This window comes from Spodoptera frugiperda, chromosome 29 (assembly GCF_023101765.2).
Source record: "Spodoptera frugiperda isolate SF20-4 chromosome 29, AGI-APGP_CSIRO_Sfru_2.0, whole genome shotgun sequence".
Lineage (NCBI taxonomy): Eukaryota > Metazoa > Arthropoda > Insecta > Lepidoptera > Noctuidae > Spodoptera > Spodoptera frugiperda.
The window spans coordinates 2,025,552-2,042,921 of NC_064240.1; the positions used below are offsets into that span (position 1 = coordinate 2,025,552).

General features: G+C 34.4%; 2 protein-coding genes across 7 annotated transcripts in view; one reads left to right on the top strand and one right to left on the bottom strand.

Moving 5' to 3' along the window:
* Positions 1-17,370, top strand: part of LOC118268110 (calcium-binding mitochondrial carrier protein Aralar1) — a 30,654-nt gene that overhangs the window by 1,681 nt on the left and 11,603 nt on the right. For 5 of the 6 annotated variants that reach the window (XM_035582385.2, XM_035582389.2, XM_035582388.2 and 2 more), the window contains exons 2-5: positions 8,159-8,297; positions 12,419-12,595; positions 13,014-13,300; positions 14,364-14,602. In XM_035582385.2, coding sequence (XP_035438278.2) covers positions 8,159-8,297; positions 12,419-12,595; positions 13,014-13,300; positions 14,364-14,602 — 842 coding nt within the window. Of the gene's footprint in view, positions 1-16; positions 1,277-8,158; positions 8,298-12,418; positions 12,596-13,013; positions 13,301-14,363; positions 14,603-17,370 lie in introns of those variants that run through there. The other variant, XM_035582386.2, reaches the window with a different exon arrangement.
* LOC118268113 (uncharacterized) lies at positions 2,204-4,442 on the bottom strand. Its single transcript, XM_035582394.2, has 6 exons — positions 4,246-4,442; positions 4,013-4,052; positions 3,802-3,920; positions 3,443-3,538; positions 3,019-3,122; positions 2,204-2,719 (listed from the first exon to the last, which is right to left on the bottom strand). The coding sequence occupies exons 1-6, from the start codon at positions 4,270-4,272 to the stop codon at positions 2,515-2,517; spliced, it is 591 nt and encodes a 196-aa protein (XP_035438287.1). The 5' UTR covers positions 4,273-4,442; the 3' UTR covers positions 2,204-2,514.

Below are 17,370 nucleotides of genomic sequence, written 5' to 3' on the forward strand. Positions count from 1 at the left end.
TTATAGCGTAAGAGTGTGGCATAAATTCTGTATGTCAAACATACATTAACAGTCACCTTCCTTGACCTTAGCAATTTCGGCAAACCATCTATCATAGTATACATTGTTTAGACAAAAATTTGTAGAACTTATCTATATAGCGCACAGATATGTAATCATTGCTGATAAAATGTGGCGTGGTGTCTCAGAATCTGTATGAAGTTTTCTTTACCCTATTTCTATCAGTTATTAGCTTCTGCCAGTGGCTTCGCCTGCTTTCCAGTGGGATTAAAAGTATCCTATCACCTAAGTCACTTTATACCCTATCAGTATACCAAATTTCATCAAAACATGTTCAGTAGTTTCAGCATGATTGAACAACCAACATTTAGATGTTACTTCCGAAAAAATAACCTTTCACATTTATAAATTAGTGGGATTTCGATTTTAGATCTTTTAGACCTTTATTACCCAACTATTGCCCTTGCTATTTCTATACTAAGTTTGACATGGAACAAAATAAAAAAGTGAAATATAACTAATGTAAAAATTCTAAAAAAAGTGATTAGCAGCTTCTGCCAACTGGTAATTTTTATGCAATGTAATATAATTGGTGGACATTTTACCCATTATGTCATTCATTAAAATCCCACTTAGCTACAAAACATATTACAAGTAGATATTTCATTCATAAATATGTTATGAATGGTAAAATTGGGTGTCAATCAAAACATGGTAAATAAATATGTTTATGTCAGTGTTATAATTAATTATCTAAAATAGACTGCCCAATTTAACAATATGGAATTCAGAAATGTATTTGAAAATCAACTTTAACATTTATACTTAGAATTGAATTTTCAATGTCCTCACTCTTCAAAAGACTCTTTTGTAAGGAGAATTAGAAACAAAAGTAGTAGATTACATAATTTTTGCATAATATCGGTTGCATGTGCTATGAATATTGTTTAGCCTTGGCCTTGTAGCAACCTTGTTGTCTGTAATCAAAGCCAAAGGTACTCGGAGTAACAAAAGGTAGTTATTATTTATACTGATACAACATACAATTGCTGATTGGGTGAAATAAAATCAAATCATAATACTATTGTATTCAGTCTTCGGTTAAACTTGGAACAGATAATAAGTGCATCTTGAGATAAACAAATTAATTATTTTGTGCGAAATTAAATTGATATTAACTGTTATGAATGTGATAAGTTTGATCCGGTTGTGTTGTAAATAACTAATGGAGAAATTAAATCAGTTTAAAGTGTATTGCTCGAGTTATTTTCTATTTGTAAGTACCTTACTAACAATACACAGAATATACAAAAGGGTATACTTGTACCTCATTAATGAGACGATTTAGTTAAGAACAATAACACAACTGGCATGATGTGAGTGTACCTTTGTATGTACAAAAAATGTGACTACTCCTCACGGGCTTGCCCCGTTGGGCAATTACAGGTTACTCAGTGTTGTACCTATTATTGTTTTCCCTATAACTAACCATATGTATTTTGGTCCTTTGGAAATGCCGTCCTACTCAAGTAGATTTGCATATCTCTTTATTGCTATTATTTTTAGTTAAACCTCATTTCTAGTTACTTAATACTTACTGAATAAATAAATCATTATAATATGTTGTACCTCCGTTTAAAAAATATCCAATCTTCATGTTTGCCAATTGAACAAATAAAGAAGCATACAGAATTGATTGTCAGTTCCCTTAAAACAACCCAAATCATATTCTATAGTTTTGTTAATAAGGTTGAAAGTTCATCGACTGCTCTGATATTACTATGCTTCCTTATCAGATACCAACTTTCTGTAACGGGTTATAAATATTGTTATTGACACACACTTAAGGTTCAAAATCATTTGAACACAATAATTTTTTCACACGAGTCTTTCGCGTCACAGTCTTTGAATGGTTGTGTGTATCAGAATAACGGAATATTATATTTAGTGTTATTGTATAATCGATATAATGGGGTTCTTTGTTAATTGGTGTTATGTGCAAAAATCCAGATACTTGCAGTTTCATCTGCCCCAGACTCTAGATTACACAGATCTTTGACATTTTGTTTGTGTGCTTCCTATCTTATTTTTTTATTTATCGTCTCATTTGAGGTAGGTTAATGTATGAGAATATTGTGTTGTGACTTGTGATTACTGCATTTAATGTTCGTAAGGTTTTATTGCTTGGCAAAAGAAACAAATATTACACTGCATAGATTTTATTTCTCCATTTAAAATATAAATTAGACAAGATCATTTCAATAAATTAACAAAGCATTGTATTACATTTTTTGTATACCAGATACAAATTCTTAAAAAAATACTTTAATACTAACACAGCATAAATACATTTTCTTGTTTATATAAATCAATATAAAAATTATCAGATCTTTTTTTTAATAAAACAATGGTTAAGTAGGTTATACCAAATTACAAATTTTGACCTAAAAAATGCTACGAAAAAAATCAGTCTTAATGCGTCGAATAATTAGTTATTTAAAAGTGAAGAATTAATTACAGAGTACTAGTAATCTTACAAGTACAGCAACACGGTACTGGTAAGGTTTTAATAACAATCTGATTTGTATTGGTATCGTAGACAAAAAAGTTTTTATAAGTTTCCGATAGCTCGCATTTCGATTTCAAGTTAAAGGAATTTAAACCAAAGTGGTGGAAGCATTGTTCATTTTCAGACCTCTCCTTCTCAATAACGTTGTACCTGTAGGAAAAATAGAAAAGACTTATTTGTGAGGCTACGGCATAAATTCTACCAAGTTAGAAGTGTCTTCTGAGAGCGAGTTTTATTTTTACGCTAACGATCGAAACGTTACCGCGTTTGACCCTCTGATTGGTTAGTTAGCTTGGAGAAGACCAATCAGAGCACTGAACGACATAAACAAGTCCATCACGTTATCATAAAACAAACTTGCACTAGACACTAAATAACAATGCAATCTAAGTAGGAATCTGTTTTCGTTAATTGTTTTGAAAGAATAAACAGTTAATGAATGTACTTACAGGCAAGTGACAGAGTCGACAGGTTGATTAAGCATATCATTTTGAATAAGGTAGTCTCCTGATGTCGAGTCGTTAGAATGAATGTACATGTACATCTTTTCAGTCTGAAACACAAAAATATTTTTATTATTATTTAATACTTAAGTAGTTCATCTTCTTCTACATTACTGAAGATTGTATCTGCATATGAAATCCAAGGTCTTTGGCATTAGCCCTAATAAATAGTAAGTCCCAATTTATCGGCGTTCAAATAGGTACCTACATTCTTTTGTACGATAGTAAACTTGTCATTTCTATTCCATGGGGATACATGACTGGTAAAAAGTGTTGTTAAAAACTCCACCAACTCATACCGACATATATAATTCTTTACGTATTATGAAAGATTTAGTTACTAGGATTAATAAAATATCAAGGTGCATACCTTTTTCACGTAAGGACAGTTGTGCCAGTCGTCTTTTGAAGAAAATTCTTCCGTCATTTCCGTTCCGTTAGCGCCGATACGATCACCCATATTTTGCTGTAAAAGTACCACACATTTAATAAGACAATATACTACGTGATCACTATAGATTACTACTAGCTTCTAGCGGCTTCGAACTGTGTTTCCGTGGGATAAAAAGTATCCTATCACCTGATTCAACTCATATCCTATCTGTATAGCAAATTTCATTAAAATCATTCAGTAGTTTGAGCGTAATTATCGGACAACAAGCGTTACATCAAGTAATAATAATTATGATTAGCAAATAAATCTTTTGACTTTGACTTTGATGAACTTACCGCAAAAAATTTACTATTCAATAGTTTGTTGATCGTATCTTGCATCTCGTCGTATCCTTCTGGTTTAATTGGACAAAAACCTCCCCCTTTACATTCATCGGGAATTTTTAGGGTTGGTTCTGAAAAAAAAAACAGTGTTGTTAATATATCTGTACACTGTATTGCATTGTTGATGATGTGCCCTATCAACCAGATAAAGAACTTGACTTACTTTTAGGTGCAGCACTGCAGATAGCCACTAATACCATCAGCTGTAAAAAAACAATAAAAATAAATCATTAGATATCTATTAAATATGGTATTGACGCAACAATAAAAATATGACAAACTGATAGTAACTAAACTGACAGTTTGATTAAAATACAGCATTTGGTCACTTATAAAATTAAATGGCGGTATACGTTAAATCAAAATTGTATAGAAAAATAAAATCTAAATAATTACCGTAGCCAAAACCTGGAGAGTCGCCATTGTTAAAAAACAAATATTTGCAACTTGAACTATTTTAGAATTTACTACACAGGCTGCAATAGCACTATGAGAATGAATGAATGAAATGGATCAATTTAAATTATTTAAATAATTTAAATTATGTTATGACTGCCTTTGATGGCAGTTCTAAATAACTGATGGTGTTACGTTCGGCACTCTGGCTTATATACGATGAGCCGTATACGCGCACTATAATGGAGCTTTTTCCTGCTCTTGGGGAAAATGAATTCAATACATGTTAGTAATATTGGAAGCGAACGAGCGTAATACGTCGATTACGTATTAATCGGACGTCATTTTAATTATGAAAACGGTTATAGTTACGTATTACAATTATTTTGTAATACAAATATCCGTTTTTTAGTTCTTACACGCCTTCGCCCACGACGTCGTATTTTAAGCGTATCCTTACGACGGAAGACTCTTTATAACTATACCTACGTCTCGATTCCAGGCGTGTTGGTATACGAACTTGCATCTTGAGTTTCTTACTATAAAACATATTTTTGCTTATCATTATAATACTTGTTGATTGCACTTCAATCCTTATCTCTATTTCAATATTAACTTCTTACTGTCATCCAAGATTTTCGGTGCTTACTGATAATTCTGTTTCCATGTCAAACTGCTCGATATCTTCCTTAAGTAATTCAAAATACTTATTAATTAATCCAAGGTAATCTGGGAGCTTACTCTTGAATTGATTGATTAACATTGATATTGTGTTTCGTACTCATGAGTTGCAACACTGGCGCCTATTGCATTCGTATTGCGTGGATATTGAATGAACTAAATGGTATAGAGATTGGCTTTATATTTCGTACCTTGAATGCTATTTTAACAGGTACGACTGGGGTTGTATAGTTTTAATATTGAATAATCATTGAGATTTTATTGAAATTGCATTGAAATTGAAGTTGGTTTCAAAAGTAAGCGTCCTGGTTCATCACTTTTAATTGCTGAATGTAAACACATCTTTACATTAAGACCTAAAATAATAGAACTTTATAATCTTTAAACAGTAAATGAGTCACCACTTAAGTAATCAAGTATTGCATTATTTGCATTTATCTTCTATTGAAATCTGTTAAGTCCAAATTCATAAGAAGTCATGACTAAGAAACAGCACAATTGATATCAATTGTAGTTCTCAGAACTGCTTTCTGGGAGTCACGTATCCCAGTGTACTGAGATTATTGCATAACAACATTGAAACGACAGAAAATCAATCATTTTTTGACAAGTAGGACGTTTCATTTTCTCGTGGGAGAAGCTTACACGTTGCCACAAATGGGACGACAATTCCAATAAGATAAAATCTCGAATAAAAACTCAACTTTATGTTAGTACTATACCTAATTATGTTTTATAGTTTAAGTACTTCCATAACTATTAGACGAATCGAGATAACTCGACCAATTTCAAGCTCCGCCTGTGGCCCATAGTTTTTTTTTTATGAAACACGCCGGTAATCGAGCAGACGTATCACCTGATGATAAGCAATCGCCGCGCCCATGGATACTTGAAACACCAGAGGCGTTACAAGTGCGTTGCCAGCTTTTTGGGAGTTAGGAATTTAAGGGTTGTTGTTCTAGAATCGGGGATTGGGAAGATTGGGAAGGGGGGATTGGGCCTCCGGTAACCTAACTCACACAACAAAACACAACGCAAGCGTTGTTTCACGTCGGTTTTCTGTGAGGCCGTCCATCATGTATGGTATTCTTGACTTAGTTTTCTGAAACGAACCTGTAGTACTGCACCAAAGTAATGTCGAGTATCCGCATCACAATATAACGGGTCATATCCGTCGGTACAGTTCATTCGTCATTTTTATGCGCACACGCGTAGAGACCGGTTTGTGCGAGTTATCACGACACTATGACGTAGGTAGAACGGATAGAGGAACTGTAGAAATAGATATCCGATTTATTCTACGTTAACCAGAAAATTAAAGGAAAACAATGTAATATATTATATCTAGTTGGAAGTTTAAATCGTGTGTTCTGTATTACATATTACCTAATATTTCATTTTTGCAACCGATATTAACTAATGATCAACTGAAATCCAAAATATCTGGACCGATTTCGATCGTCCGTTAAATTTGAATTATTGGTGTAATAAATGATTCCATTTTATAAAACTATTACTGCCACACTTTCAGAGACATTAAATGAATACTTAAAGTATTCCTTAGTAACGATTTTGTATTGAAAACATTGACTAAGGACTGGGTTAATTTGCCATTAAATTACTCTGAGTACGGCGGTTAAATACTTACTTGAAGAAAACATTTCATTTTCTTTTACTTAATATTATTTTCTTTGCTAATAAGCCGAGGGTTTTTACCCGACATACTTAATTTAACCATATTTAGATGTGGGCTAGCCACAGATGATTTGTTTAGAAGTAAATACTTAATAAACATAATTAAGAAATTCCAATAGGCATCGTGATGCAATAGCTTACACATTGTCTTATATATTTTTCTGTTTACATCTAACCAGTGACCTCACACCTTGCTGTGACGTCATCAGTTACACATAAAACTAATAACTATGGTCTTATTAGCTAGCCTTTGTATTCCTTGCTTTATAATTACATGAAATTCATTTCATTAACTATAGGTAGACAACTAATGAGGTCTACCAATGACCACAGTCAGGAAAACCTGCAAAAAATCCTATTATTCACCTTCTATTTTAAAATAATTTCCACTTAGGTATTAATATCAAAGGCTTATAAGGACAATATTAAAAATATCAGTTATTAATGAGGTTACGTCAAAATTGTTATTTGTAGGTGCGTATGGTTAAACATAAAAACTTGTTGTAAATATCGATCTTTTTACCCTTTTTGGGTTTAAAGTTTTCGAGTTCTGGAATCCAAGTGAAAGCCATTATTGGGTTTGGAGTTTTGTGTAACACATAGTTACTTAGATTTTGATTTCAACGCCATGTCAACTTTTGACTGCCTCGTTGGTCGAGTGATCGAAGGCGCGACTGCCGGACTAGGGGTCTCGGGTCAGGCAAAGTATTACTGTAATTTTATTGTAACTTTCGTAGGCTCACCCCCTATTACATGGGACATAGCACAAATGGTGAAAAGTAGGTGTACATTGTATAGCGGCATTATGTACCTTAATGTGCACTTTTGCCTATCCCTTCTGGAATGGACAGGAGATATAGACATGGCGGACCGCGATCGAGTTCACTTCATCTATCGAATTAAAAATTACAAAATTATCAATTACAAGCTTAGCAGGAAACTAACTCAACATTCTTTGCTCGATAACTAGTTAGTTTGATTTCTACTCAATTAATAGTAATTTTAACTTGTCTACAATGCGCCTTTATATTTCATCGCGGACGCGGGAATTTACTGTGTGAGGTAGAGTCCACGACTTGGGGGTTTAAGGTCACACGGAAAGACGTACAAGACAATAATATTATTTACTAACAAAGTCCCTATAACATGTTACTGTTATTGTGTTATCTATTTGTGTCATTCCCTGTTTAAAATTAATAAATCTTGTAAGTACTTACCTACCTAGTCTAGGAACAAATGAAATTATGTATCTATAGTCCGGTCAAGATAGACACTAGACCTTGACATAATTCGCATAGAGCTGAAAATTATAAATAGTAATTCCTAGTCCACAAATCCGCAAATTTCACTTGAGGCATGAAACTGGAACTTGTGATAATTATCATACGATTGTAATAGTATGATTCTCATTTACGTACAGGATGTTTTTCTTGCTATCTTTAGGTACCGAGTTACTGTAGAATATTGTTGTTTATAGGTACACTCCATATCACTGTGTCAAATATCTTAATTATTAATTATATGAAATTGTCCACAGGGGGCTGGTTATTTAAAGCGGGCGGACACAGATCGTCTACATGAGATATTCTTAAAGTTCGCCACCGTCGACAGGAACGGTGAGAGGTTCATCACCAGTGAAGATTTTGTACGCAAGTTTTTAGGATTATTCGAAGAAGGTTAGTATTTTTATTACATTAAGTATAGTAAGTATCTAACACGACTGTATTCCTATTAGCTACAACTAAAAAACAAATCTTTCATTTTTTTAAAACCAATACCGATCGCCCTAAAATCAATCGCTGCGCCATCTACATGGACAGAACTGATAGATGTAAATTTAAACCACACCAATATTAAAATTCTGTTCAACAAATATAAATTTATGTGAAGAAAAAATAATATTATCTAATATCGTATATTGTCTGTTTAATACTAGTGCTAGATTACCAAACTTTCCATAAAATGTTTTTCTATCTAAAACAATACGATGACTCGATATCTTATTATCGTCAGATAAATTCGAATACTGGTTCCGACTGCCAATCGATATCAGTAGTTTATCAATAATATAATTCGGTTATGACAAACCTCTATCTCTTGCCGCTCTATTTATAGAACTGAGGTTCTGTCCACAGGGAAGACATCATTCCTGCGGACTTAATATTTCAATAGATAGGTATTGGCTCTCATAGATATTGGATCTGTTAAAGATATTATTATGGTCGTTCTTAAGACAGCTTTCTTTTTAAAAGCAAATCGGAAATCAGGAGGAATTTGGAGACTAAGCCCGTAAGTAACTGGGACCACGTGCCCAGTTGCCAGATCTATTAAATTTTAATATTTGATTTCCGGCAACTACAGATAACTTTTACTTAGTTATTTAACAAAACCTAATCACTTTAATAAGATAAAAATACACCTAATTACCTTATCAATCTCGATATCATAATTATCACGCTATACACGTACTATGCGTGTGCGCAGCGTGCACGCTGAGTGTAGTCATCGTATTACTTGTTATTATAGTAAAGACACTTATCCGGAAGATTAATTTAGGCAGATATTATTCGATTATTTTATTAAGTACGTCTGTTTCTTTATTTAATCGGCTAATTGAATTCATCAGTTCATTGAATCAGTTTCGTTACCTCAGCCTTTTTCAATTAATGCAGTCTTAAATTTAATGCAGTCTTACTTAGTTGCGTAGTTCTATAGAACGGCACATGGGTGTCCATTGCCGTACCATCAGGTGATCAGGCTACTCGTTTGCTCCTATACCATTAAAAGGGTCATTGGCCTCAAGTCCATGCTAAAATACTAACTAGTCACCGAGGAATGGGTATCAGCACCTGCCAGTCGTTAGGATTTTAGTTAACTTTCTCTAAGAGAAAGTAAACCACAAGCTTTTCTTCATCATGGGTGTTCCAGTTAATGATGATGATATAAATATCTTAGCCAGTTGAATTACCCACATCGTGATTATGTGCCCAGTTACATCATGTTCTTGAAACTCCAACAATTGATGTCGTGATTTCGATATCGTGATGTATAAAATCAGTTGGAACGATAGATAGTCAGGGATTGGGATTCCCTACTAAACTTCCTACTTAAATACTTAGCTGGAAATACCTTACACAAAATGTAAGTAAAGTACTTTATTAGATTAGTCAAGTACCTATGTTTTTTTGATGGTCAGACCATTTGTTAGTGAATCACAATAAACTTGGACATGCCCCGATGTATTGCGAACGCCCAAAAAGGTATTAAAGACTTTTCTAGTGCCTTATGGTATATATCTGCCACTACTCTTACCACGAGTGTCGTAAGTCGACTAACTCCACATTTAACAAAACCCGGACAGCAGCACTGATTTCCTGAACCTTTTAAACTGCTAGTCCGTAGCTCCGGATCTCTAAGCCGGCTGACGTGGAAATAATGGCAAACTCCCCTTGTATTGAAGAGGCACATAGTCCAGTAGACTGTGACGGTCTGCTGTGTGTGAAGAAGTATTAACGAATATTCATTCGTGCTTCATCATCATCAGTCTGTTCTCGTCCAGTGCTGGACATAGGCCGCTCCAATAGCACGCCACTGAGCTCGATCTTCAGCTCTACTCATCCAACCACTACCAGCCACCTTGCGGATATCGTCACTTCACCTAGCTGGACTTACACTATGCTTGCCTTTACTTACTTTACTTTATGCTTTATTCCTGCTTAACGACTTATTATTCCTACCTCATGAAGATAACATGGCACTTAGGTTCTGCGATTGTGGCTAAGCAATCATCGTTAAACGTTTCTCATAAGCATGAATGGGTAGATTCATAGCTATTGTGCGAGTATGTTTAAACGTTTTAGTCATAAAAACTTAAGTAAAGTTGTCTAATCTAGGTATAATCTGGATTAGTCATGAATCTATGTTGTCATATTAGAGCTAAATATATTATCACTTTAAAAAATACTCATTCAAAATTATAATTCTCTGCCTAAGTGTAAATTGTACGTAAAAACACTTATAGAATGTTGAAATATTGACTCAGAACTGACCCAATTTCGCCGCAGTTGAGTAAAACCTAAAAATACAGAATGTTTCAATAGAACCATCAATTAGGTACTAAAGCATTTGCTTCCTTATAAGTCCAGACTCCCTTGTTGGTAGACAGGTCTACTAGAATAGGTAATTAGGTTCTCGAATGTGATTCCCAGGTCCTGACCGAGTTTGCGTGCAAACGCAAGGGTTACTGGGGATCCGATTTGATGCAGGAGTAGGCACAAGGGTTGTTATTAGTTACTAAGAGTGAAATTCTCTCGCCGCACCCAAGTTGGGAGAAGTCATTTGATGATTTTCGCCCCATCAAGAGAAAAGGTGGAAAACAATTATCGGTTTATTTTTGCGTAGTACCATGATGACCGAAATTGTGCCTGATATATGGTAGTATAAATTATTATACCCTGTAACTATAAATAATTATATGTGGTGCATAATTTTCACTAAAATTAATCCTTTAAGGATTCAAATGAATAAATATGGAGTCGTTATTATAGGAAAGTGTGACGTCATGTGATATAAGTGGACTTCTGCGGTGACCTAAAACATTTCATAATTCCCCATAATTACGTATGTACTATATTCACATGCGTACCGTGTGCATATTTTTTTCTTAATTTTTCCTGGAATGAGTCTATATGTTCACTTACTTATTGCGTACGTTTAAACACTATGTTTTTGCGAGAACCTGAGTGCCTAACAACACTTTTAGTGTCGTAGTTCCTGCTATTACTAAGAGTTTTGCGATTTAATGACGTTAAAAATGTTAACGTTTTATTCACATAAATATGTCCTTTTACCTTCATTCCTAAGTCCATTAACATTAAATTACACACACATACATTAAATTACTGTACCTATAGAAAACTAATTAATCCCATTATTCACCATAATAATTGCCCATTAATAATTAAAATTAAATTACTCACTTTTTTATCATTTTCCCACATTACCTTCTTATTCATGACTGAATATATAATATGTTTTATTCTCGAAAGAGGAAAGCTATGACCTAATAAAGTGACAATTCTAACCAACCAACCATATTTAGTTTTAAATTTCGCAGTACTATATTTTTAGAAGCGCACTGTAATACCCCGTCGGTAAAATGCCCAAAAATGTATTTATAACCAAGAATTGGTTTAAATAATATATGCGTAGTAAAGTAGAGTATATAAAAATTGATTTTGACGAAACCATCACGACCAATAAATAATAATTCATTTACAATTCATGCCTGTAGTAATAGTGTGTAAATATACGATGTATTATATCACAAAATTAACGCCGAATTCGATCGCCATTCCCTTAGATGTCGTTTTTTTTTGAAATGGCAAGATCATCGCATGACTTCTCCCGCCTTGGGTTAGACGAGATGGAGTGTCAGACTCTTACTGACTAAAACCCACCCCGTTCCCCGGTAAGCCGCTAGGTAGTCGTGCAGCTTCGGATCAGGCATCAGCCCTACTGGTTCCCATCTGTGGTGGTCTGAGGGCTCTTTGAGGAGCGCGCGGAACGCGACTACGCACCCTTAGATTTTCATTCCAGCGGATAATTTTTCAGACTATTGCGTGTTCAAAGTACTTAACAAAATTTTTTTTTTTTTCAAAAAATTGGGCTGATTTGTAATATTTTGTTTTTTATTACTATTACTGGCTATTCTTTTTTTTTTCCATTTCTTCAATGTACAAAAATGGGATTTCTACAGATTTATTATATGTTATATAATCTTTATACTGTCTTCCAGATGACTACAATGCGGAATCAGTCAAGCTCATCGCGGGCATCGTGGACATGGACAAGGATGGGTTCATCTCATTCTCGGAGTTCCAGGCGTTTGAGGGCCTGCTCTGCGTACCCGACGCGCTGTACAAGACCGCCTTCCAACTCTTCGATACTAACGGCAATGGACTCGTCGCTTTTGGTAAGATATTTTAGCACTTATTTATATTTATTCAATGCCGAATTATATTTGGCTGTGTGGTTAACGCAGAGTTAGCTAGATAATCGGTTGCGGTTTGATCCTCGAACGAAAGAATTGTATTAAGTATATGATATAATGTGTAGCCATTATGGCTCCTGGGTTGGGTCTGATGGTGGCTTTTATTGTTTATAAATACAGCAATAACATAACAAAATGTTCCAAGGTGGATCCAAATCGTCAATGAGGGGTTTCTGTTTTGGTTCTATTAAGTTCAACCTATCAACTTAAATGTGACAAGACATTAGAATTTGCAAATCGTTTTTACATAAAATGTACTTAATAGATCATTCTCTAATTTTTTACGTAATTATATGCCTGACAAAACCATACTAAACAACAAAAACCATCCAAATTCCAGACGAGTTTGCGGAAGTCATGCGCAAGACGGCCCTGCATCAGAAACTCCCATTTAACATGGAGAGCACGTTCGTCCGCTTGTACTTCGGCAAGGACAAGAAGAGGCTAGTAACGTATCCTGAGTTCAGCCAGTTCCTTCACGACTTCCACGAAGAGTATGGAGTGGAGGCCTTCAAGAAGTGCGACAAAGATGGAACAGGCTTCATCAGCGCTGGGGACTTTAGGGACATTATGCTGTCTGTGAAGAAACATCTGCTAACTAAGGAGTTGAATTCTAAAGTTATTAATGTGAGTATTGCGTATTTTCTAATAGTCTTGTTGTTAGTGCTAGAAAGTTACAATTTAGGTGTTGTTGTATGTACTTGTAGAAGTAGATGATGAGCGATTTCAATGCAAAATCATTGATTAACTATTGAGTTCTACTTTATAACATTAAAAAAAATCTCCTCTTTTATGGGTGCTTTTCCACCAGAGATGTGCTATTCTACGTTGTTGTGGATGTGTTTGACTTCCACCAATTATATTCATTGATACGCATACCTTAGCACAGGTGACAACGGACTCGGCTAAGCTATGTTTTTTTTTTATGGAGAGATGCGTGCTATTATAGGCTTCCCTACTATCGATACATCGCATACTCGAGCTGCGCATCTTCCTTGCAAACACATCTCTGGTGGAAAAGCATCCTAAACAAGATATTTTAATAGGTATTAATTATTTTTAATTTCGTACATAAAACATGTTAAGTGCACTGCGTCCAAATGCACTAGTAGTAGTACGAGAATTCGTTCACAAACAAATATTCCCATTTATTTATTAAATTAACCCAACTTTTCCTTGTTCCTCTCACAGTGACGCACTATACCTGTATTAACGTCATTTAATTTGTAATAATAATAATTCTTGCACTTTGTGTTGAACTCATTATGATTTGCAATTAAAACCGGAATAGGTACATGAGTTCAGCTAAGGTTACGGCCCAGCCCTGGTAACAAGCTACGGACAAAGTAACGGGTTATCGGGGCTCCGGCTCAAAGCAGGAGTAGGAACGGGGTGGTTTTCAGTCAGTAAGAGTCTGACACTCCCTCTCGCCTCACCCATACGGAAGAAGTCATAGGATGATTTCCCGTTCTCAAAAAAAAGGTTCCGGCGTTGTGGACTGCCGAGCGGGCTACCGGGGCTCCGATTCGAAATGCAGAAGTAGGAACGTGGCGGTTTTAGTCAGTGAGATACTGACACTCCCTCTCGTAACACCCAAGATGATTTTCTCCCCTCAAAAATAAAACGCTTAGGTACACTTCTACATGATAGATGACATAATATCACTAAACAATTTTCCCTGCTATTTCAGGCTTCGGGCTTCCCTCACGGTGAACGCAAAATCAGTTTCCCCTACTACATGGCCTTTAATTCTCTTCTGAACAACATGGAGCTGATCAAGAGGGTCTACCTTAATGCTACGAACGGTACTCGGACGCAAGAAGTGACCAAAGAAGAGTTTCTACATTCAGCTCAAATGATGTCTCAGATAACGCCCCTAGAAGTCGATATATTGTTCACTCTGTGTGATATGATACATCATACTAATGGGTAAGTCTTTATTTAGTACCTTTTTTTAATAATTTTATCATCATCACTCGCTATAAGTCCACTAGTGAAATAAAGTCTGTTTAAAGTTTGCCACAAACACTCAATTTTACACAATTTTTGATTATCATCTGTACTTTCCTATAAATAAAATCGAAGTATATTTAAGTGTTTATATATTGAAATATCGACCCTTTTTTCGACATGCATATTTTTTGACGTTTTCCTAATGCACCACAATTCTATACCGTATCTAAATTAAGGAAATCTATACTACATAAAGTGACCCAAAAATATCATCTATCGTTTACTACACAGATAATAAGGTTCAAAATAGTTAAAAATGTATACCCATACAATTCTATATCTAAATTAAGGAAATCCATACGTTACCTACATAAAGTGACCCAAAAATGTCATCCGTAGTGCGGTTACCACCCAGATAATAAGGTTCAAATTAGTTAAAAATATATACACATTACGTCACTAGAACAAAGATAATGACATCGTAATAAAAGGAAATCATTTGCGCAACCATGTAACTATTGGAATTTAATAATTATTAATTAACTATGCGTATTTGCCGTAGCAACATATGCTTTACGTAATTATGCATTACGGGAAAATACACCAAAAAACCATATTTACTAGATATTTAAATAGTAACGTGCATAATGCGGTCGATTGTTCATTCATTCGATTTTGAACTTTAATGTATACGTTCTAAGATAATGAAAATGATAAACGATTGCCTTGTTGGTCGAGTGGTCGCAAGTGCGACTGGCAAGGGGTCTCAGGTTCGATTTCCGGATCGGGCAAAGTATTATTGGGCTTTTCGGCTTTACCAAAATATCTCAGCACGGAGTTTAAAATTGTGTCCAGTCTATGGCAATAGGCTCACCCCCTATTACATAAGACTGATAATACAAATGGTGCAAAGTGGATGTACACTGTATAGCAGCATTACATGCCGTAATGACACCTCTGCCTTTCGATAAAGTGACGTTCATAAGATTATTAGTGTTAATAGAATAACTATATATATACCTATATATAAATTTCTGTTATTTTTCAATAAATCATTTTAGTTTGAATATTAACCAAACGTTATCTACATTTGGTGTATTAAACTTATGATACCTATAAGGTTGAAATTCAATTAAATTAAAGCGAATTCGTATTCATGTTTAAATAAAATGGGTTAAATAAAAATAAATTGTTCAGGTTAAAATTGATTACATTCTAATTTAATAAGTAAATTAATCATGTTCGAAAAATAGGAACAATTTCGCAGATTTCGCTCATTAAAGACATTAGTCATTTATCTATATTCATTAGGTAATTAATACGTCATTTATAATGAAATTGAGGTTACAAATTAAATTAATAATTTATTGTAAATTTCTACCAACATGTTGTACACGTAATATTGCACCTACATTTTAATGAATTATTATTTTAATTTAATTATAAAGTGGGATAACTGTAAAAAACCCATGGTCGAATATGGGGCCATTCAGGTATTGCGTAAGCACTATGGGATATTCCTTGTTTTAATTATTTTGGATAACATGGAGGATAGCGGAGTCTAAATGATGATTGCGTCATTGGTAGTTATTTATTGTTTTACACGAATGGCAAACACATTGGCAATGCTTGAAAACGAAATGTATTTTCGGGGACTCCCGCAAATATAAACGCATACTTTTAGGCTATAACTTTAGAACCGAATGGGAAACACATTTTTAACTGATAAAGTTTTACGTAAGCATTGTTTTGCTTAATTTTGCTGCAAGGGGATGTGGGGAGAGGAGGTAAAACATTATAATGAATCTACTTACGTATTAGGTATTATTTAATAGTATTTTGTTTAAAATATTGGTTATAACAATAAATTCATTTAATATCAGAATCAATTAATAGTTAACCAGTAGATACCTAAAGCTGATTAGTCTGATATAACCCAGGAGAAAATACTAGTGTGTAGCAACGGTTCACCTATTTAAAAAACAACGCTAATTTGAGATTTCACGATAAAATCTCTATTTGAAAAAATCCCATCATTTTGATTCAGTTGTAAATTCACAGCTGTTCTTCGAAACAGCTAGTTTTATGAATCATAACAACTGCAACGCCAAAAATAACATTGTCAAATAATAAAAAACGTCCACAATTAGTGTGGCACCACCCTGTCTCGTTATTCAACTACTAATTACTTTATTTTTTTAATCTGGCCTTCAAAATGTCTTGGCACGAAGCATTCACGTGTTACTTTGATCTACAAACAAAGAAAATGAAAGTCAAGAGAAAAAAAACGTATTTTTTAAAGATTACAATGCATACATATATGTCCTCACGCCCATGGGAGTAGGCAGAGACAATGGAACGCCAATAGCTTTGGATTCTTACATAGATCTTTCGCTTTATCAACAGTCATCAGTCTTTTCATGCATGCTCGTCGATTAAAGGTACTTTTAATTTAACCCTTCTTTAATATATCGTCAATCTGGTCGCTATATGTCCGTCTAGGGCACCCTATTCCATTCATTCATTTTAGGCCTCATTCGTATTCGCCTTGTATATTTCTTTCGAAATTAAAGCGGGTTTTTTTTCATCAGAAATTAATAATTGAAGTTTATTTCAAAATTCTTGGTAATAATAAGAGCCGAGCAGGGTGAGTGAAACCTCGCTAGTACGAAAATATTATCATTAACTGGATTTTCCTGTCACAGATCCATTTCTATTATTGAAGTGGCCATTTTCGTCTAAAA

Coding starts and splice junctions, on each gene's coding strand:
- LOC118268113 (XM_035582394.2), bottom strand. CDS start 4,272: ATGGCGACTCTCCAGGTTTTGGCTACG. Junction 4,053..4,245: donor CTCTCCAGGTTTTGGCTACG/GTAATTATTTAG, acceptor GTTTTTTTACAG/CTGATGGTATTAGTGGCTAT. Junction 3,539..3,801: donor TGAATAGTAAATTTTTTGCG/GTAAGTTCATCA, acceptor GTACTTTTACAG/CAAAATATGGGTGATCGTAT.